Source organism: Dama dama, chromosome 15 (assembly GCF_033118175.1).
Source record: "Dama dama isolate Ldn47 chromosome 15, ASM3311817v1, whole genome shotgun sequence".
In the NCBI taxonomy this organism is placed as follows: domain Eukaryota; kingdom Metazoa; phylum Chordata; class Mammalia; order Artiodactyla; family Cervidae; genus Dama; species Dama dama.
In genome coordinates this window covers 29,463,162-29,485,262 of record NC_083695.1, presented here as the reverse complement: position 1 = coordinate 29,485,262, position 22,101 = coordinate 29,463,162, and the positions used below count along the sequence as shown (strand labels likewise).

The window sequence follows — 22,101 nt, the reverse complement described above, 5'->3', positions numbered from 1 at the left end:
TGAGTCCAACCGCTTTCTTCTTCCCCCTGGACTCTCGTCCTACCTAGTTCCCCCAGTTTCAAGCAGCCCTCTATTCCCCCATCTTTTCACCCCCCAACATAACTCAGACTTCACTCTTCTGCATAAAACCCAGCAGTGGGACTTCCCTGGTGGTCCAGTGGTTAGGACTCCACGCTTCCACTGCAGGGGCATGAGTTCCTAAGATCCCTCATGCTGTGGCCAAAAATAAACCAAAACCAAAACAATCCCTCCCCACCCCCCAAAAAAACCCCAAACAACAAACCCAACAAACAAACAAACCCGGCAGTGCCTCCCCATTGTCCTGGACAGTCTTCACCAGGGCCTGGAAGCTTGTGCCATCCTGCCATGCTGGGCTGCTCTGTCCCCAACCTCCCCTGCAATGCTCCCATTGGCAGTTCTTTATCCTGCCTCTTTGCACACCCGGAGTACACTTGCCTCCCCTCTGCCCAGGGCTAACTTATCCTTGGAGAGAGGCCTTGGCACCCTTCTCTTGCCCCCAATCTTTCTTACTGCAACTAGTGATATATATAGTTGTTGTTGTTGTTGTTTTTTTTTTTTTTTGCAGTTTAGTATCTTTCCCCAGAGTATCAACCTCGAGGAAAGCAGAAACCATACCTGTCTGTTTTACAGGCGCCTAGCACAATACCAGGCATGGATTAGGTGCTCAACTTGTTACCTAAGCGAGGGCAGAAGACTGGTGATCGCGCCGCCGGGGTCCCACAGCCCGCGTCGGAGCCCGCGCTCCAAGGAACGACGCCTGGTAGCGGGTCCGGCAGGGGAGCCGGGCCGGCGCAGCGCGGGCGGCCTCGGCCGCAGGGGCCAAGGGCACACGGTTGGGCCAGGTGACTCCCGGCGGCTGCAGTTCCCTGGGGGGCCGCCGGGGGCACAGCCCAGGCTGGAGGGAGGACGCGCCGAGTCACGCCGGCCCGGGCGGGGCCTCGGGCCGGGCGGCGACAACGGGAGCTGCTGGCGGGAGCCGGAGCGGCGAGAGGCCGCCGGTAGGTAAGGGGCGCGCCGGGCGAGCTCTCTGGGACCCTCGCGCCTGCTGGGCCCCATGATGCCCGGAACAGCGTCGGGGGCCGGGGTGCCCGATGTGGCCTTGGGAGGAGAGGGCGAGCTGTATGGGAAGCGGGGTTCAGGCCTGCACCGCCCCCAGGTCCCCTAAAAGTCAAGGGGGAAGTTTGCCCCAGCGAGGATGGAGCAAACTTGCCTGTCACCCCGTTCACCCCCTACCCTGGAGATCCGTCCTAAGTCTTCCCAAGTAAGACAGACACCCTCCCCCAACCCCCGTCCCGGGAGGGCTGCGAGGGTCGCAACTAGATGGTGGAAGCCGCCGTGGGCGGATTGAAGCCGGTGTCACAAGGCAGGAGCAAAGCCTCAGGGTCAGGAGGAAAATGCGGGGATTACCCAGTGCCCATAGGCTCCAGGGTGCACTGGGAGGTCCGCTTCTCCACGGAGCTCCAGCTTTCCCGGAAACTAAGGCCAGAGGTGACTCAAGTAACTCGGATGGGCCGGCGGGGTCCAGGAACTCCTGATCGGGTGGGAGGGGCTTTTGGTGCCTGATGTCTGGCATTTTTCTTTCAAAGCACCCATTAAATACACCCTGTCTTTCCCCTCTGGTTACACTCTCTCTGGCCCTTGATTGTACCATGAGATGGGGAGGGGCAAGGCCCTTGGGAGTTGATGGTCCCACAGCAGGGCAGGCACAGGGCAGAGGTTCAGACATAGTTTGGGAAGGGGCTTCCGCGTGTCCCAGCTCTGCACCTTGTGTTCAAAATATGTAAACGTGTTAAAACATCAAGGAGGCCTCCTTGGGTATGTAAGTGCCCCAAGCTCTCAGAGGCCTCCAAGGAGCGCGTGAATAACTCCAAGGAGAGGTGAGTAACCTCTCATCTGGAGGGTCCGTTTCAGAGTGGGAGATGAGGCCCAGGTGGACGGGCCTTTGCTCAGGACTATCCAGCAGGTAAGTGAGGAGCTGGGCAGAGCAGGTGTGCTCCAGGGCCAGCCTGATCTCTGTGTCTGGTGGTGAAATGAGGAAGCCAGGGTCCAGGCACAGACTGGGGGGATGTTAAGGGAACCACAAAGTGACTGGCTCCCAGGAGACTGTACAAGTTGTGTGGCCTGCGTTTCAGCACCAGAGGCTATACGACACATGAAGGAACCTGTCTGTCCAAAAATGCCCTCTCCTGGGACATGAAACGACAACCCCCTCTTCAGACTTTGAGTCCTTTTCGGAAACTGGTCTTTTGGGGTTTTGTTCTGCATATGTTTCCTGAGGAGCTGGCTGTGGAGCACCCACTCTCAGCCTGGGCCCTGGTGTCCAGCGAGGGAGGCCACCCACCCCTTTGCCTTCCCCCGTGGGGAGGGGTATATTCATGGTGTGTTGAGTCACTCTCTAGGCCCTCTCAGGTCTTCCCCGGTGGCTCAGTGGTAAAGAATCCACCTGCAATGCAGGAGACGCGGATTCGATCCCTGGGTCAGGAAGATCCCCTGGAGAAGGAAATGGCAGCCCACTCCAGTATTATTGCCTGGAGAATTCCCTGGAGAGAGGAGCCTGGCAGGCTACAGTCCATGGAGTTGCAAAGAGTTGGACACGAATGAAGCAACTTAGCACGCACGCACACACTCACGCACGCACGCACACACTCACGCATGCAGGCACACTAGGCCCTCTCATCCAGGTCAGCCACTCTGGAAATGGCTGTGGAATCTACCTTGGGCATAACCAGTGAGCTCAGAAAGCAGTGGGTTTTATTTGTAATCTCTATGAAACAATTCTGGGGTGATATCCACCCTTTGATCAGAGCCCACGTGTTTCCCACTGTGTGGCTTCTGAAGCATGACCTCTTCACAGCTTTGGCCTAAATTAACTTCCGTGTTTTTCAGTAGATTCCTGAAAGCCCTTTGTTTTATTAGAGAAGAGTCCCATTGGGATCAGGCTGGGTGTCCTTGGCAGAGGAAACAGGATTTACTGAGAAAATCTGAGTCTAAACCAGATTGTGTGTGTGTGTGTTGGGGAAGGGGCAAAGATAGCATTACTTAGGAGTTACTGGACACTTAAGATTTGTTCTCTTGGACCTTCTTTTATGCTAACATTTCTGCATCTGGGAAGATTCAGTTAAGATCCTCTGTGCTCATTCTCTTGGCTTGATGATCAGTAAAATCAGATGGTGGGTTTGCAATTCCTCAAAAAGTGAAGTCTAGAGTTACCATGGGACCCAGCAATTCCACTCACAGGTATATACTCAAGAGAATTTTTTGTTCACACAAAGAGTTGTACTTTCATAGCAGCATTGTTCACTTTAGCCAAAAGGGGGAAACAACCCAAATGTCCATCAGTGGACTAAACAATAAACACATTGTGGTTTCTCCACACAATAGAATATTACTCAGCCATTAAAAAAAAAAAAGAAATACTGATACAAGTTACAGCTTGGATGAATATTGAAAATATCATGCCAAGTGAAAGAAACCAGAGGCAAAAGGTATGGAATAGGCACATCTATAGTGACAGAAAGATTAATGATTTCGGGGTTGGAGGGAGGAAGGAATGAGAAATGAATGCTAATGAATATGGAGTCTTTTTTAGGGGGAGTAGTGATGAACATGTTCTGGTATTAGATTGTGGTGACTGTTGTACAACTTTACGAATGTACTAGAATCCACTGGGTTGTACACTCTGAGATAGTGAGTTTCATAATATATGAAAAACATCTCACTGCACCGCATGGCTTACGGAATCTTGGTTCCCTGACCAGGGATTGAATCTGGGCCCTTGGCAGTGAAAGTGCAGAGTCCTACCACTGGACTGCCAGAGAAATCCCCCAAATATCTCAATTTAGAAAATTGTAGTAGGAGGCCTGCCCTGCCTTTAAAACTTTATTATTTCTGTAAAGTGTTATACTCACTTAAAAATATTCAAACAGTACAAAAAAAAGAGGAAAAAAGCTCAAAGAAGAAAGTAAAAAAAACATCATCTGGCAAGCACTATTAGCATTTAGGTTTAGAGTGCAGATGTGGTCAGACTGCCGAGGATTAATCTTGGGCACGTTCCTGAAGTTCTTGCCAAAATGAAGAGGAACCCCCTCTCCTAAATGCAAAGATGTTGTTGAAAGCTCCGTGGATGCCTGCTGTTGTCATCGTTACGTGTATGTGTGTAGGTGTAGTTAGGTGCCTGTGCTTGGTGGTCCACAAGTGAGATCAGGCTCTATGTGCTGTTCTATTGTCTGACTTTTTCATGGACAAGCTTTTTTTTTTAAGACTTTATGATGTTTCTAGAGTAGTTGTAGGTTCACAGCAAAGCTGAGTGGAAGGCACAGAAATTTCCTATACGCCCTCTGTCTGACACATGCAACACCAGAGTGCTGCGTTTGTCACATCTGATGAACCTACATTGACATAATCACCCACAGAACATAGTTTATGCTATGGTTCTCTCTGGGTCTTGTGTAATCTGTGGGTGTGGATGAACCACGAACAAACTTTTCATGTAAAAATTCTTCCAGTGTAAAATTGCCTCCAGAATATTCCACTGTATGGGTATATAATAGCGTAGCCTATCATCTCCCATTGGTGGAGGTTTCCATTGATGGAGTTGCCCATTGGTTGAGGCTGTTTGCCCAGCACTGCTACTATGTTAGAACCTATAATTCAACATCACCAATTGCACACTTGCTTTCTGAGCACCTACAGGGTGTATGTCTGGGAGTGTAGATCCGTAGCTTAAGCCAAGGGTTTAGGTGTCTGGTGAAGTAGGTCAGGGCTGATCAGAGGGGAGTCCAGTTGTCCTTGGCACCCCGATGCCAGGTGAGAATTGGCATCAGACGAGCCAAGGGAGAGGCGGGTGTCCAAGAGTGTTGGGCAAGGGAGGCTGCTGAGGAGAAAGGGTGGAATGGGCTGGAGCACCGCCAGGCCCCCAGTCCGCGAGTGGGTGTGTCAGGGGTCAGTGGAGGAGAGAGGAGGGCGGATTCCAGGAGAGGGGCCTCAGGCAGCTTGTGGCTAAGAAACGCCTCCCCTCCCCTCCCCAACCCGGCTCCAGCAGCCCTGCTGGGGCCTGGGTATGTGCTCAGGCCCCAAACTCTGCACCTGGACAACTAGAGAATCAGTTCACGTTTATCGAGGGCTGTGCCTAGTTGGGTGAGGCCAGGGTTTGCTCTCTGGGGAATCAGTGAATGATCCCAGGGGCGCTGAGGGAGCAGGAGTTCAACTCCTTTGACTAACCCATTGCCCGTCCAGCCTGTGTTGGGCTCACGGGGCTTTCTTCCCTGTGAGGACCTCAGGGAAGCCTGTAGGCCCAGACACCGGTCTGACATGACAGTCCTCTGTGTGTGCTGGCCCCTGTCACCTGCTTTCCTGGCTGCCCAAACCTGTTCCTTGAACCCTTCATACTCCCTCCCTTCCTGCCACTGGACTTCTTGGCCTAAGCTATTTCCTCTATGATGAAGGCCCCTGGCCCCAGCTGTTTTTCAAGGCTCCAGCTCAAGCTTCCCTGGGTGGCCCATGGTGGACCCCTCTCCCCAACAAGCTGGTAGCCTCTCTTAGTCCTATGGCCCTCCTGGCTTTGGAAGCAGAGCTCTCTGGGTGGTTCTCTGACCTCACTGACTGCTGGCCCCAAGGGCAGGCTGGCACAGAGGGGGGCCATGTTGAAGGGGGCAGATGAAATGTGCCCCTTCCATAGCCTGCCTGACCACCTGCCACATTCCCCGGCCCTGTTCAGTTCCTGGGGTCTGCTTCTGTCCCTGGCTGGTCCCTGGGGGCCTCTTGGGTCCTGGCCCAGTTGGTAGATTCAGCCTGATGAACACTCCTCGGGCTATATCTGGACAACCTGTCTGAGGGCCTGGGACCACAAAAGTGACAATACCTGCTGGGGGGCTTGTTTTGGTCCCAGCCCTGTCAGTTTCTCATTTGTAAAACTGATTCATGTTGACATATGGCAGAGGCCAATAAAATATTGTAAAGCAATTCATTTCAGTTCAGTCGCTCAATTGTGTCCAACTCTTTGCGACCCCATGAACTGCAACACGCCAGGCCTCCCTGTCTATCACCAACTCCCGCAGTTTCCCCAAACTCATGTCCATTGAGTCGGTGATGCCATTCAACCATTTCATCCTCTGTCGTCCTCTTCTCCTTCTGCCCTCAATCTTTCCCAGCATCAGGGTCTTTTCAAATGAGTCAGCTCTTCGCATCAGGTGGCCAAAGTATTGGAGTTTCAGCTTCAACATCAGTCCTTCCAGTGAACACCCAGGACTGATCTCCTTTAGGATGGACTGGTTGGTTCTCCTTGCAGTCCAAGGGACTCTAAAGAGTCTTCCAACACTACAGTTCAAAAGCATCAATTCTTCTGCGCTCAGCTTTCTTCGTAGTCCAACTCTCACATCCATCCATGACCACTGGAAAAACCATAGCCTTGACTAGATGGACCTGTGTTGACAAAGTAATGTCTCTGCTTTTTAATATACTATCTAGGTTGGTCATAACTTTCCTTCCAAGGAGTAAGCATCTTTTGATTTCATGGCTGAAATCACCATCTGCAGTGATTTTGGAGCCCAGAAAAATAAAGTCAGCCACTGTTTCTGCTGTTTCCCCATCTATTTCCCATGAAGTGATGGGACCAGATACCATGATCTTAGTTTTCTGAATGTTGAGCTTTAAGCCAACTTTTTCACTCCTCTTTCATTTTCATCTCTTTAGTTCTTTAGTTCTTCACTTTCTGCCATAAGGGTGGTGTCATCTGCATATCTGAGGTTATTGATATTTCTCCTTCAATAAAAAAAAGTCGTAATTAAGAAAAATGGTAGAATGCATAAGTTTCAATACATTGGGGACCGTTTAGTCAATGAGAGGCAAAGTTAAACTCCCTCCAATCTCCTATGCCAGATCTGCCCTCCCTCACCCAGGTTTTTACTTCCCCAGAGGAGATATTAGTGTGTATTTGAATACCAGTGGCAACAGTGCCTGGAGGTCCAACCATAAGCTGCCCCCATAAGTGTGGGAAGATCTGGGGGCCACTGTATCTTGGAAAACTACTGTTTAAGGACATTGCGGGCTGGCCCCTCCCATTACAGAGGGTAAATGAAGGCCCAGAGAGGGGAGGTGTTGTGCCCCAGACCACACAGATGATGCAGGACAGAGTGGTGGCCTTCCAGTTACCTGCAGTGCTGCCTGAGAGGGTACCAGGCGGGCTGGAACGTGCTTCTGCATCGCTTATTGGCAGCTTGCTGTCTGCTTCCTCACTGCACTCACGTGTGTGTGTGTGAGCCTGGGCCACACTTGGCCTGCAAACCTGGCCTTCTTTCCTCGCAGATGTTCTCTTTGATTGCAGGTCCCCTTTCTTGGACATCAAGTAGGACCTTGTATCGCCTGCCCCTCTCCCTGGAGCCCTCAAGATCAGCACATCTCCAGCCTCTTTCTCACCCGCAGACTTCCTTCTTGGTCCTTAACCAGCACTGTTTGTTCTCTCAGCAGAGATTTCTTCCTGTCCCCTCTCTCCTGGGGGATGTCACCCTGCAGTTCCTTTGTACCCGTTCTGTTCCAGCAGCCCCCTCCTCCTGATCCCACTGTCATGGCCTCTCACTGCAGCCTATTTTATAGGCTGGTTGTCTTACTGGCTAACTGATCTCCATAGACCTGGGGCTGAAGCTGGTGACCTGTGAGCTGGGTGGAATCTGGCCCCTGTCGGCTTAGTGCGGTCCTTAAAGAATTTTGTTAGTTCCTTTAATGTGACCTCTGCTTACCAGTTCCCCAGAGGTATACCCACTGTTTCTCATTACTGTGCACCTACCCAGCTTCCTACATCGTCCACTGGCCCTTTGAGTTTGAAATCCTCCCTTACAAGGGCTAAGCCTTATCTTTCTGTCTGTCTCTGACTACGGCATCCTCAGCACAGAACACATTGAAGAGCAAGAGGTTCATTAACTTATATAAGTGAGTGAATAAATATATTAATGAGTGAAAATAAGTGCAAAATAGTTGTTTAATGTGTGCAAAAAAAAAAATAATCATGGTTGTAGGTGCACAGAATGTCTCTGGAAGGATTCATATAAACTTGGTAGTAGATGCCTTGGAGAAGGGAACTAGGGGGCTGGGAGGATGAGATGGAATTAGGAAACCCTTTGTTCCTTTCGAATTTAATTCAAATTTTACAAAAATTGGAGTTTCACTGAAAGGTGATTGCATGCTTTCAGAAGATCAAGTCTTGGCATTTGAGGCCTTTTTTGCTGTGGGCCCACCTCTGCCTTCTCAGCCGTGAGCCCCCCTGAATCTGATGTGGTCTTTCCTCCTATCCCAGTAGTGCCCAGTCCAAGATGGGGTCCCAGGTCTCGATGGACACAGGAGCCGTGCACGTTGTGATCGTGGGTGGGGGCTTTGGTGGCATTGCTGCCGCCAGCCAGCTGCAGGCGCTGAACATCCCCTTTGTGCTGGTGGACATGAAGGACTCCTTCCACCACAACGTGGCAGCCCTCCGGGCCTCTGTGGAGAGCGGTAAGGGGCCCTCTCTGGGGCTTTCTTTGTGATAGTGGCCTCCTCACTACTGGGTCAGAGCGTGGTTTTCTGCCTTTACAGAAAGCTGCCCAAATTCCACCATTGACAAGTTCTGGGGAATCTTAAGTCCCTGCCCACTTAAGCAGCTACCACATGAAGGCCCCAGAAGTCAGAGTGTGAGCTTCCTTGAGGACCTGGGGCTCAGACTGAGTGCTTTAAGGGGTAGTGGCTACCCAGGGGTCGTTTAACCAAGGGTGTCGCTGTTGTCATGCAGCTCAGGATGGGTTCTGAGTTATTCTGGCCTCCTGTGGGCAGCCCAGCTTTATACCACGACCTCCTTTCTATCCTTTCCTCAGGGTTTGCCAAAAAGACATTCATTTCCTACTCGGTGACCTTCAAGGAAAACTTCAGGCAGGGCCTGGTGGTCGGGATAGACCTGAAGAATCAGACGGTGCTGCTGGAGGATGGCCAGGTGAGTCCAGCGGGGGCTGGCAGTTCTCAGCTGACTTCAGGAGGCCCCTGGGATGTGGTTGCTGGTGGGAGGATACCTGGGCTGGTCTCCTCAGGGACGAGGCACCCCCATCCCTGCCCTGTGCCTGGAAGATAGCAGATGCCTCCTGAGCCGAGGCCAGACCCCAGCGGCCACAGGAGAGTGGCGCAGACATTTTTGGAGCCCTCCCTGTATGCCAGGCACTGTCTCAAGCCTCATGTGTTCTCCTTTAATGCCCACCGTGACCCTGCGAGGGAGGTGGAGTAGTCTCAGCTCACCCCGAACTTAAGAGGCTTGCCCGAGACCCCACAGCTGGAAAGACTCCACCAGCATGTGGACCCAGGCAGTTTTTTTGCCCAGCCCAGAGGCCCCCTCGCTGTCTGGAATCAAAGGGTAGGTGCCATGATCCCACATCACCCAGTGGGGGAGGGGTGCAGAGGTTTTCCTCCTGGAGTTTGGGCTCCTCAGCATGGCGTAAGTTCAGGGCCTGGTGGATCCCCAACGGACCAGAAATCTATCAGTGAGCTGCCACCTGCCCACCCGCTGGAGGGTCCCCTCCAGCCTGGCCCTCTGCTCTAGTCAAAGCTAAGTGGGGGTTGGACAAAGGGGCTCCAATTCCTGTCTTTAGTGAGTGTGTGGTTTCTTGTGAATCAGTCCTCCTTGAATCAATTTTAAGACTATAGAACCTCTGCTTGGCATGGTGATAGAGAACCTCCTTATCCTGTGGTTTTGGGTCCCTGAGGGCATATCAGGCCTCCATGGGGGAGTGGGGAGCTGAGTGGGATACAGACCCTCCAGTCTCCCTCCCATCAGAGCAGCTCTGCCTTTGTCAATTTTATATCTGTAACATCTTATGGAAAAACCTGAATGAATGAACTTTTTGGCCAGCCCAATATTTACGTTCCAAACAGGATTTCCTCCCCCCCCCCCTTTTTTTTTTTTTTCTTCTTTTGGCCAGGATGGGGGAAGTTTCTTCTAAAATAATGGTAGTAATAGGGAGATTCTAGACTAACTCCACATTGGAAGCTAGAATCCTACTTATTCCCCAGAAATAGTTTTTTGCCTGGTGGAGCCTGGGATTGGATACCAAAGCCCAGGCTCTACCCTCACCTTTTTTTCCCTTGCTCCTCCTAGGCCCTATCCTTTTCACATCTCATCCTGGCCACGGGCAGCACTGGGCTCTTCCCGGGCAAGTTTAACCAGGTTTCCAGCCAGCAGATGGCCATTCAGGCCTATGAGGACATGGTGACGCAGGTGAGCTGCCCACTGCCAGGGGTGGGGATTGAGGACAGAGCCGGGGGGGCCCTGGAGACTGAAACAGCTGTGGGACACCAGGGGCTGCAGCAGGGAGCCCCCAGGAGGTGTCTGGGGCTGCAGAGGCACTGTAGAGATGCAGAGTTACCAGAAAGAGGCTCCTGGGAGAAGACCTTTGGACCTGTCATGAAGTCTGGACATGGGCATCTAGACCTGCTCATGTAGCTGTTGGCTCCTGTTTGTACAGGGCATGTGTTTTACAGAGCGGGCTTGGATCCATGCTCTTGGTTCTCACGGGGATCCTGAGAGGTGGGTGGAATGGGTCTGTCCCCATTGAATAGATGAGGCATGGGGACCCGGAGAAGGTCATGCAGCCGTGTGACCGAGGTCAGGCCTTTCCCTCTCTGCAAAGCCACTGAGAGGCCTGGGGAACTTCTCACATAGTCATGAGCAGACGTTAGACTTGAAGTTAAGAACCTAGCCTATGATCTCAGACAGATCCGCTCATCTGCAAGGTGGGCAGGTAGTGAGAGCTTAGTAAGAAATGCAGGGAGACACCCAGCAAAAGCCTGACCCCCAGGAAGCATATTTGGACCCTGAACTTGGAAAGGGTTCTCTATGCTTCCTTGGTCAAGGTACCCACTTCCTAGTCTGGACCCAGAGGTGGGGTGGACTTGAGGGTGTGCTTACATTTCTTGCTTCTCCAGGTCCAGCGCTCACAGTCCATTGTGGTGGTGGGAGGAGGCTCTGCAGGAGTGGAGATGGCTGCAGAGATTAAAACGGAATACCCGGAGAAAGAGGTAGGCCAGTGACCTTGGCTTTGAACTCCCCAAAGTGGGCTTCTTTTTTTGTCTAATGAACATCAGAATTTGCTCAGGGCCTGGGAAGGGAGTCCCATTAACATAAAGTGGGAGCACGTGTTTCTTATCTCCTGCTCTCTGTACTGGACCCCCCCTAAAGTCCCATTCTGCTGGGAATTCTTCCTGGAGAGCTAGGGTATGCCATCGTTCAGTGAGAGGTTCTGCTCTCTAGGCCAACCTGGAGGATCAAGCCCAGGGGGGGAATATTACAAAGGATTAACTCCCGTGTACCCTGCAGCAATTTCTCCTTTGTGATAGAAACTTTGATTACCTCTTTTTGCTGACAACCAGCTTGGTCAAAGATATCCTCATTGGTGTCTTGTCTGGGAAAGAGCTGAGTTTCCCTGGTGACTCAGACGGTAAAGAATCTGCCTGCAATGCAGCAGACCCAGGTTTGATTGCTGGGTCAGGAAGATCCCCTGGAGGAGGAAACAGCAACCCACTCCAGTATTCTTGCCTGGAGAATCCTACAGACAGGGGAGACCGGCAGGCTACAGTCCATAGGGTTGCAAGAGTGAGATGTGACTGAGTGACTAACACTTTCACTTTTTCTGGATAAGAGACAGTAGTCTTCTTCCTGGACAGATAGGGGGACCCTGCAGTGCACCCCTCACAGCCCCTGCTGGGGAAGGACTGGCCAGCACTGTTTCCTGCCTGTGAGAGGGTGGCTCTGCTCCTGTTTATGGAGGGATAGAGAACTTGCTGGCATCTTGGAGAGAAAGGGAGCAGGCTCTAAAGGCTCAACGTAGGTCTGAGTGCTGCTGCTGCTGCTGCTAAGTCGCTTCGGTCGTGTCCGACTCTCTGCGACCCCATTGATGGCAGCCCACCAGGCTCCACTGTCCCTGGGATTCTCCAGGCAAGGACACTGGAGTGGGTTGCTATTTCCTTCTCCAATGCATGAAAGTGGAAAGTGAAAGTGAAGTCACTCAGTTGTGTCCAACTCTTCACGACCCTATGGACTGCAGCCTACCAGGCTCCTCCGTCCATGGGATTTTCCAGGCAAGAGTACTGGAGTGGGTTGCCATTGCCTTCTCCGAGGGCTGAGTGATGATCAGTGATTATGGATTCATGAGGCGAGAGCTTGCCTGTAGCTGATGCCAGATCAGCTTCTGGGAGCCATGTGGAGCCTATGGCTGGTTCTTTTTCCCTAGGGAAAGGCAGGTTGGTTTTGAAAAGTAAGATCAATATAGGCTCATTTAATTATATGGCTATTCTCTGATGATTTATTGGAAATTATTATGAGTGACTGAGGTAGAAGTTGATTAATTTTGATTTATGGGGTACAGACTGGTCTGAAGTAGTAAATAACTCAGTATAATTCTTATGTGTTTATAATTAGTAGACAGGTAAGAGTAATAGTAGTTACCCTTTGTTAAGGAGTCAGTATGTGCTGAGTTGGGGCTTCCCAGGTGGTTCAGCAGTAAAGAACCCACCTGCCAATGCAGGAGATGAGGGTTCAATCCTTGGGTCAGGAAGATCCTTTTGAGGTGGAAATGAGAACCTGCTCCAGTATTCTTGTCTGGGAAATCCCCTGGACAGAGGAGCCTGGTGGGCTACAGTCCATAGGGACCCAAAGAGACATGACTGAGTACACACGTACATGTGCTGAGCTATGGGCTTCCTACTTCCTTTGTCATTTCATCATTACAAAATCCCTCTGAGTGGGACTGTCCACCTTACGAAGTTTTTGGGAGGTGTCTGAGTAGATATCTGAGATGGGATTTCAACCCAGCCAGTCTGATTTCAAAGTCCAAGCTCTGAACATCTCTACAAGCTGCCTTCCACTTCACTGCACTGACCCAGGCAGCAGACAGACATGTCTGGAAGCACCAGTTTTAGAACCAGCTTTAGTGTAAATGTCAGCCTGATTTACAGAGTGTCGATGGCTTACATAGAGACTGTGTAAGTGCCCAAGGATGCTTGAAAATCATTTTCCACATGGCCCTCAGTGAGGTATGTGTCAAGAAGCATTGGCACATCTGAAAGAATTCCAGTCTAGGAGATATGGGTTCCAGCCCAGCTCACCATTAACTGGTCTGAAAGTGAATGTGCTAGTTGTTCAGTTGTGTCCAACTCTGTGCGACCCCATGGAATGTAGCCCGCCAGGCTCTTCTGTCCATGGGATTCTCCAGGCAAGAACACTGGACTGGATAGCCATTCCCTTCTCCAGGGGGCCTTCCTGACCCAGAGATCGAACCTGGGTCTCCTGCATAGCAGGTGGATTCTTTACTGTCTTGTAACTGGTCTGCCAGTGGGCCACTTACTTCGCTGGGGCCTCAGATTCCTCACCTGTAAACTGGAAGCTGGGAGGAGGTGCGGGAGAAGCGCTGTTGCGTTTTCAGTCCTCTCTGTGTGAGCGGGAGACTCAGTGGTTTCTCTCTGCCCTGTGGTTCTTTGCCCCCAGGTCACTCTCATTCACTCCCAGATGGCCCTCGCAGACACAGAGCTCCTGCCCTGTGTCCGGCAGGAAGTGAAGGAGATCCTGCTCCGGAAAGGCGTGCAGCTGCTGCTGAGTACGTGCAAGGCCCCTCCTGCCCGGCCCCTCTCCCCGGCAGAGGCTTGGTTTCTTCTGCCCACAGTCCGAGTGAGGGTGGCTGCGCTCAGCCCCAGGCTCTCTGTTCCGTGCCCGTTTAGCCGCGTTGTCCTGCTGGACGTGTGTCTGGGCAGGGCCGAGGCCCCAGTCCTGACAGATTTCCGTGTCGTGGAGGCAGCACCGTCCTGGCTGTTGCTTTGGACGGAGTACAGGTGGGACCCATTTGTTGAATGGTTTAAAAATCACGTAAAAGATTCGACCTCAATTATGATATCTCTTTGGTGGAGAGAAGAGGTGTTTTTGGTTTGTATTTTGAGGGTGGTGGGACTTCTCTGTGACTCAGATGGTAAAGAATCTAGACCCAGGTTCTATCCCTGGGTCGGGAAGATTGCCTGGAGAAGGGAACAGCAACCCACTCCAGTATTCTTGCCTGGAGAATTCTATGGACAGAGGAAATCTGGCAGGCTACAGTCCATGGGGTCACAAAGAGTCAGACATAACTGAGTGACTAATAATTTCACTTTTTGAGAGTGGTGAAGAGTGTGGCTTTTGTCCAGAGCAGGAGGGGAGAGATCTACCCAGCATGTTAGGGTGGGGCTCTTGTTCTGGGGGTGTGACCCCCCAGTTCACTGCCCAACCCGCTCACCTTTTGCTGGGAGGGTGAGGTGTCTGCTCCGTGAGAGCCCTCCTGGCTCCTGGGCTTCATGAAAGTGGCTGTACAGCCCTCCTCCAGGCAGCAAGGACAGTGGGCCCCTCGACTTACCTTGCCCCTCACGGGGGTGAGCCTGGAGGGCTCGTCCTGCCTGGCTGGGCTAGTGGAGTACACATTCAGGAGGTCAGTTTCCTCAAATAGCTTTTCGCAGAACCTCTTGGGAAACTCAACCTCATTTCCCCAAGTTGCTTCTTGGAACCTGCCTCCCCTTGGGTCCCGCTGGTGCTTCTCGGGGCTGCAAAGCGCCCTAGTCTCCAGCTGTTAGGCCAGCCCTGGCTTGGGCCTCAGCCTCGGAGACACACCTGCCCTCTGCCAGCCTCCTGGTCAACCAGCCTCCCCTGACAGGTGAGCGGGTGAGCAACCTGGAGGCACTGCCCGTCAACGAGTATTGCGAGTGCATCAAGGTGCAGACGGACAAAGGCACGGAGGTGGCCGCCAACCTGGTGATTGTCTGCAACGGTATCAAGATCAACAGTGCAGCCTACCGCAGCGCGTTTGGTAAGTGGGAGGCTCAGTGGTGGGCCCCTCCGCAGGCTGCCTCTTCTCTCTCCAGCCCCTGGAAAGGTCCTGCAGGACTCTGCCCCCCACCCCTACCTTGTCTCAACAGCTCATTTGGTTTCTTCTGAATGGTGACATCAAACTTCAAGTTCAGGTCCACTCCTGCTGTGCTTCCCTCTGCTGTTTTGATGGTGACTTAGCTCAAGGTGCCCAAAGTGACCAGATTCTTCCAAAATCGGATCCCGCCCCCTAGTGGTGAGAGATGGAAACAGGTTTCCGAGAGAAGGGTTTGCTTTCTGTTAACTTTTCTCTGCAGATGCAGGGGAAATTCCAGGGTCAGGCCTTTCTCTGTCCATAGGTGCCGCTCTCCCCAAATCCTGACCCAGACATTTGGCCACTTGAGCTTGGAACCATCTTGAGGAACGGGGGCGATAATGAAACCTCTTGTTCTTAAAGCTCAGCATTGACCTATTGAACTAAAATGGAGATGAGGGAGCTGGACCCACGGCTCCATCTGTGAGCTGGAGACGCAGTGGTTCCTTCTCAGGCCCCACTGTGGGTGTGTCCCCAGGTCCCCGTCATATGCTCCCCAGTACCTTTCCTAGATAAGAAGCTCCTGTTGTGTGTCTAGCAGAAAAGAATGATCCAGAAAGAAACTAGTCCTGGCTGTTTGGGGGTGGGATCAAGGGTTTAAAATGTACAGAGATCCCAGGACTTAACACCTAATGTTATATTTCCAAAGATAAATTGTTTAAAGTCCCTTATAAAGAAAAGTTTATCATTTATTAAAGTCCTGCATTTATTTAAAAAATCTGATCCTCATTCAGAAGGAAATCCAAGACTTGCCTAGGTTGTGACTTAATCATCGTAAGTGAATTCTTGTTAATCATGGTAACTTATAGAGACTCGTGTGCTTTGTAAGAAGTGACCCTTTCTGATATTTCTGACCAGTTTCCACCCTAGAATTGTAACCTCACCTTTGCACGAAGCCTTCTGAGGTGGGGAGGTCAGGCAAAAATAAACCAGGAAGGAGACTTGCCTCTTGAGGATGTGCCTTTAGAGGGTGGCTGGACCAGCACCACGGCCAGTCCTCACTGTGGTTCAGGTGGCCACGGCAGCTCAGGATCTTGGTTTCGGCCTGGTTCTTCCTGGCAGGTGATCGGCTGGCTGGCAACGGTGCTCTGAGAGTGAACGAGTACCTTCAGGTGGAAGGTTACAGCCACATCTACGCCATCGGAGACTGCGCTGACGTGAGGGAGCCCAAGATGGCCTATCACGCCAGCCTCCACGCCAACGTTGCCGTGGCCAACATTGTCAACTCCATGAAACAGAGACCCCTCAAAACCTACAAGCCAGGTCAGGAAGCCCCACACGTGGCACAGTCTTAAGAGAGTTTGGGTTAGATGCGGAGAAGCCTTTGTGGACTTTAGGATGCCTGAGCGCTAGAACACACTCTGAAAGTTGGGGATAGAACCCGCCCCCACACCCCCAATCCCAACCCAGAGCTCTAGGAAGATATGTCGGGGACTTGGCCACCTTCCTGAAAGCCATATGCATTTCCCCGCCTGGACACTGAAGGCCCCGGGATGGCTTTGTGCCCAGGGAGTTGAAGGCCCATGAACGGTGAGCAGGATTCTAGATTGTGTGCATGTCTGCTCCACAGGTTCACTGACGTTCCTCCTGGCCATGGGGAGAAATGATGGCGTGGGCCAGATCAGCGGCTTCTACGTGGGGCGGCTCATGGTTCGGCTGGCCAAGAGCCGGGACCTGTTGGTCTCCACAAGCTGGAAAACCATGAAACAGTCTCCACCCTGATGGGGAAGCCGGGCAAGAGACAGGTACCACCGCCGCCTGGGGATCAGATTTCTTGACAGATGGTATCCACTTGACAAATGCCTAAGGGCAAAAGCTCTTTTCCTGTGACGTACCGACCAGAAACATAATTTATAGAAAACCAGAAACTGGGAGAGGGGGAGGGATATTAATGTTTAAAAAGACACCCCCTAAGGAACTCTTTCTGGGTTTGGAAAGGTGTTCTTGCACTCATGCTGGCTGAAGGGTTCACTTGGTCCTGAGGAGGGCATAGCCTGCCTTCTCTACCCCAGTCTCCTCTTGGGTGTGTGTGTGTGTGTGTGTGTGTGTGTGTGGTATGTGGCGCGTGTGTGTGTGGTATGTGGCTTGGGTGTGTGTGTGTGTGTGTGTGTGTGTGTGTGTGTGTGTGGTATGTGGCGTGCGCGTGTGTGTGTGGTATGTGGCTTGGGTGTGTGTGTGTGTGTGTGGTATGTGGCTTGGGGTGTGTGTGTGTGTGTGGTATGTGGCTTGGGGGTGTGTGTGTGTGTGTGTGTGTGGTATGTGGCTTGGGTGTGTGTGTGTGGTATGTGGCTTGGGTGTGTGTGTGTGTGTGTGTGCGTGCTTGTGTGTGTGTGTGCTTGTGTGTGTGTGTGTGTGTGTGTGTGTGCCTGCGCGCGCGGTATGTGGCATTCAGAGCTCTGAGTAGGGGAGAGAGCTCCCTCTCCTGGTGGCAGGAAGCATCTCCCTGTCTGTAAGGGCAGGAAAGAGGGCCTGAACAAGACCAGCTAAGGAAAGAGGGCTGGGATGGAGAGATGGTCTGGATCCCAACCTCTCCCATCACATGGGGGCTGGGGAAGCCTGTATATCCTGCAACAGTCAGGTTAATAGGAGCCTGATTTTTAAACTGTTAGTCCATACCATCTTTATTCTTCATGAAACATATATTTATATTTTTAGATCCTGATTATATACCATAGGTTATATTTAAGAAGCATTAGATGAAATTTCCCTCCTGGTTAGTCCATTCTACCAGACAGCGAGTTTTTATAGACCCAAAGGGTTAAGACAGAAGCCTGGTCTGCCAGCTGCTGGGGGTGTTTAAGGAAAGGCAGCCAAGCTAGCGTGACCATTTTCATGGGTTGCAATCTGGCTAACATTCAGGGAACAGATTGGGGTTCAGCAGGGGAACCCCTGAATGCTTCCAGGCTAGCATCATGGGCAAATTTGTGACAAATCTCTAGCTGATGCTGGAGCAGGGGTACCCTGTGGGAACCCTGTGGTTTTGTTCCTCTGATTTCCTGACCAACCCCAATGTCACTTATCTGGAGGCTCAGCCTTGTGGCAATAATGCCTGCCACCAATGATGTTAAGGTATAACAAATAAAAAGTTGACTCTTCTATTAGAGAGAGGACTTCTAATCAGAATAAGCCTATTTGGGACCATAAGCCTAATGAGAAGAGCCTGACGAGTTCATCTGAATAAATTCAGGCCCTGTCCTGGCCTGCCCTGTCTCTTGCTGCCTACTTTTACTGCTAACCTCTGGGTACTTGACCAGAATTCTTAGGATACCAGCCTCACTGGGGTCTCGTGGTCTATCCTGTCTGGGCTGTGGCCCAGGTCTGTTCCATGCTATTGCCCATGCCTAAGAGAGACTGTGCCTCTCTCCCAAAGGATGGCCACCCCATGGAGGCTCACCCAGGCCTCCATTCCTGCGGACCACAACCAACCAGACTCCCTTCCTGCAAGCGGGACCTGCTGCCTGAGAAACACAAGCCATTGTGTGCCGTCTGCCCTGGGGCCTGGCATGGTGGGAGCCTCGGTCCTGTAGTGACAGACCTTGTTGTATTTATAACATTCTAGAAGTGTCCATCCATGGGGACACAGTTCTTCAGACTGAGGACAACGTTGCAATAAAAGAATATATTGTAAGAAAGACACTGGATCTTTTATTTTTTTTTTTTTCCTTTCATTTTCTTTAAAAAACAAAACAAAACAAAAAAAAAGCCTGAAGCAAAATCTTTTTAAGAGTAGTTACAGATATTATAGGGTTAAAGGTGGGGGCACTAAGACAGAAAAGAAAAGCACCAGTGAGATGCCTTTCTAATTTTCTTCTCTCCCATCACTGAATACAGACAGCCAACAAAGCCCAAGTCACTTTTTTTTTTCTGCCCTCTTCCCTTGCAAAAAAAGGAGAAACAGAAGATTTTAAGAATTTTGAAAAGATTTTGTGTGTGTGTAAAAGTCAATGCTATAAATCTAAACAAAGTCTGTTTTTTTTTTTTTGTTTTTTTTTTTTAAAAAGTTCTAAAACAACAGGAAGAAAACACATAGAAAGAAAACCCTGGTGGAGACCTGGTTAATTATGGACTGAGGCTCTTTTTTAACGAGAATATAAAATAATAGAAATGCAGAGGGCTCTTCCCACGGGCAGGGCCTGCTCCTGCAGCTCCTGCTACCCGCTTCCCTTTCAGCTGCCCTCTGCTCCCCTGCCGTCACCCTTCCTCTCTCCTTGTAAAGATAAAACCCCGCTCCTGTGACTCTGATCCTCCTGATTCCCGTTGGTGAGTGTGGTGGCCGCCTGTGGGCGCAGGGCGGCTACTTGGCATCAAGCTTGGCCATCTCCTGTACGTAGATACCGATGCTCTCGCTGTCGAAGAGGAGGAAGTAGACGTTCTTCAGCGAGGATGCGCTCGAGTCATCAAAGTGGGCCGAGATGGCTTTGAGGGTCACCTGGGCTGCTGTCTGTTTGGGGAAGCAGTTTCTGTGCCAAAGGGAAAGAGGAGCCAATGTCACTTTGGTTCTGGGGCCCATGAAGGAACTCTGCCCTCAGCCCGGGGTCGGGGCGACGTGATTCCTTCTTATCTCGGCACCAGGCCCTTGTTCCTGTCACTCAAGGTCTTACTGTGTGCAGGGGGGTCCACACACAATCTCTTTTGACCCCAGAAGAGGGACAGCCTGGGAAGGAGACAGGCAGGGGTCACTGTCCCCACTTTACAGGTGCCACCTTGGCTCAGAGAGGCACCATGGTTTTAGGGCTGGCTGGTGAGGAGCCCCGTGGTTGAATCTATGTGGCCTGACTCAAGTCTGGCTTAGCTTTAAAGAATACAAACTCAGGATTTAAAATACCTGATCTTGCAGAAAGCCTGTATAGTTTTTATTAGCTCCCTCAAAACTGGTTTCCATGCTAAACAGATTGTTTATTAAAGGGCACAAATGTATGCTCAAAAGAGGCACATCTTCATTAATTCCTGTTTCATGCATTTCACCTTCCTCTCACTAACCCATGTGGATATGCCAATGCAATTTCAGCAGTGACGATTCTGGGCAGGGCCCCAAGCCCCAGGAGAGCTGTCAAGCTGTCAAGCATGCCACAGGAGAGCTGTCTGCCAGGGACACAACCATCGTGGTGAAACCTTGGCCCCCTTGGGTGGGTCTGGGATGGGCTGGCCTAATAAAAATTCTTCTCCGTCAGCTGTCACGTCCCAGCCCAGGACTTCCCGGTGAGTGGTTGCAGTTGTATGCAGAGAATTCCATCCGCAGCGCCTCCGGGCCAGGCTATGGAGACCCAGCACTGCCCGCTTAGGTTGAGATAGAATTGTGTCAGGAAGCTAAGCCTCATTCCTTCCCTCTCCACCTTCCGCTGTGACTCGGCTGTAACATCTTCAGACTGTAAATCATTATCTTCGCTATGGAGGACTCTCTCTCGAGAGGGTGTTCAAAATTAAAGCAATAACTCCCTCTGGCTGTAAGTGTGAGGGGAGAGGCCATGCTACATGTGAGGACAGACAGCCTCATTATTTACCTGAAATATTGCTCCCACGCCCCGTTGGGGTCTGTGGCAGAGACAGCAATCATTTCTCCAACCCCTGAAAGCAAGTTCTTGATGAGGACCTCTCACTTCTCCAGCCTCTGCTGCAGGGCTCGCCCAGCCCCAGGGCAGCATGGGGTCCCCTGGGGGTTCTGAGATCTGCATCCTAACTCTGTGGGCTCCCTGCTGCTGGTCGGTGGACCACGCTTTGAGAAGCAAGCGCCTTTGAGCCTGGTGTTTCCCAGTTTGTGTTCTAGACGGGGACAGCTGGTGAGCACGTGGACTTTGAACCCAGCTCTCAAAAAGGAACTCTGCCCCCCATTCCTCCTGGAAGCTACCTTTCTCTGTGTGTTTCGAACGAGGGAAACTGTTTCTTACTCTGTCGCCTGGTCAAAGTGCTTGGCGTCCACTGGCAGTCCTTGGTTTTGTCCTCTGGGATGGCCACGCTGGATGTGACCATGTGGGGGCTAGCTGGCTCCCAGGAAGAAGGCTGCATGAAGTGACCCAGCATCCCCGCTGCCTGCCCAGAAGAGAACATCTCACCTGCCACTGGGGAAGGGCGGGAATGCCACTGACTTCAGCTTCTTGTCCTCTGCTGCCGAGAGGCAATTTTTGATGGTCTCTTCAAGCTGTTCTTCACATTTGTCAGAGCCCCACTGCGGGATGTGACAGTGGATGACAAATTTGGCTGCAAGTCCGCTCGACTGGCTGACGGCGGCTGGGACAGGAGAAAGAAATGCCATAGGTTATTTCCTATGTCTTCACCTTAAGCCAGGGGGTTAGGCTGAATCTCCTGTGTCCTCCTTAGGAGAGGAAGAGCCGTGTCAGAATTGCTTTTGACAGTTGGCACAAGCTTCGGGTAAACAGTGAAAACAGATGTGACAATGTGCCACAGATGTTCACATGGTCTGCCTTCTGGCCTCCTAATCAAAGCTATGGGGCTTCTCAGGTAGTAGTGTGCAGTGGTAGAGAATCTGCCTGCCAATGCAGGAGACGTGGGTTCGATCCCTAAGTCGGGAAGATCCTCTGGAGGAGGAAATGGCAACCCACTTCAGTATTCTTGCCTGGAGAATCCCAAGGACAGAGGAGCCTGGCGGGCTACAGTCCATAGAGTCACAGTGTCAGACATGACTGAAATAACTTAGTACAAACGGAAGCTGGAAGGGGCAAGGAACAGCTGCTTTAAGAAGGAGCCAGCCCTGCCAGCACCTTGAATTTAGTTTCTTAAGACTCACTGCAGCCTTCTGATGTCCAGAGAGCTAAGACAATACATTTGTGTTGTTTGATGCTACCAAGTTTGTGCTAATTTGTGCAGGTCTGTAATAGTTTCTAGTGATAGGAAACTAATACAATGGCTTATTAAAAATGGACAAGCCCTCTCTCTTCTCCCCATCTGAGATCCTGACTTGGTAAGTCTCATGCAGGCCTTGTGCTTGGTGATTTGAGGACCCTCCATAAACTGAGAACCACTCTACTATGTTGTACAGCTCCTTGGACAGGGACTGTCTTTTGATCATCTCTGTATACCTGAGGAGCCTGCAGGGAGCAGGTGTTCACAACAGGTTGTGAAGTTAGATTACGCCTGCTTGGTCTCATAATTTCAGGTCATACTCCCTATAACCTCTTTCCTGTCAGGGCCAGAGCTGATATTG

General features: G+C 51.4%; 2 protein-coding genes across 5 annotated transcripts in view; one reads left to right on the top strand and one right to left on the bottom strand.

The window, feature by feature from the left end:
- The first annotated feature begins 928 nt into the window (after window positions 1–928).
- AIFM2 (apoptosis inducing factor mitochondria associated 2) lies at window positions 929–18,576 on the top strand. Of its 4 annotated transcripts, none has more exons than XM_061161706.1 (10): window positions 929–1,019; window positions 8,309–8,502; window positions 8,859–8,974; window positions 10,127–10,246; window positions 10,954–11,046; window positions 13,511–13,619; window positions 14,697–14,849; window positions 16,005–16,205; window positions 16,513–16,687; window positions 18,313–18,576. In XM_061161706.1, exons 2-9 carry the CDS (start codon window positions 8,325–8,327, stop codon window positions 16,662–16,664), a joined length of 1,122 nt encoding a protein of 373 aa, XP_061017689.1. In that variant the 5' UTR covers window positions 929–1,019; window positions 8,309–8,324; the 3' UTR covers window positions 16,665–16,687; window positions 18,313–18,576. The 4 variants fall into 4 exon arrangements, with proteins under 4 accessions (XP_061017689.1, XP_061017690.1, XP_061017688.1 ...); XM_061161707.1 differs by having other exon boundaries at window positions 936–1,023; XM_061161705.1 differs by having other exon boundaries at window positions 954–1,019; window positions 8,312–8,502.
- Window positions 18,577–18,650: 74 nt separating this feature from the next.
- Window positions 18,651–22,101, bottom strand: part of LOC133070625 (core histone macro-H2A.2) — a 53,222-nt gene continuing 49,771 nt past the window's right edge. Inside the window, exons 8-9 of the mRNA XM_061163013.1 lie at window positions 20,993–21,167; window positions 18,651–19,402 (exon numbers count right to left, since the gene is read on the bottom strand). Coding sequence (XP_061018996.1) covers window positions 19,237–19,402; window positions 20,993–21,167 — 341 coding nt within the window. The 3' untranslated portion in view covers window positions 18,651–19,236. The remainder of the gene's footprint in view (window positions 19,403–20,992; window positions 21,168–22,101) is intronic.

What these genes read in the sequence shown, in the direction of transcription:
- AIFM2 (XM_061161706.1), top strand. Translation starts at nt 8,325, where the DNA reads ATGGGGTCCCAGGTCTCGATGGACACAGGAGCCGTGCACGTTGTGATC. An exon ending in ATGAGGACATGGTGACGCAG is followed by an intron (nt 10,247 to 10,953) that starts GTGAGCTGCCCA and finishes TTGCTTCTCCAG; the next exon opens with GTCCAGCGCTCACAGTCCAT. An exon ending in CGGAATACCCGGAGAAAGAG is followed by an intron (nt 11,047 to 13,510) that starts GTAGGCCAGTGA and finishes CTTTGCCCCCAG; the next exon opens with GTCACTCTCATTCACTCCCA.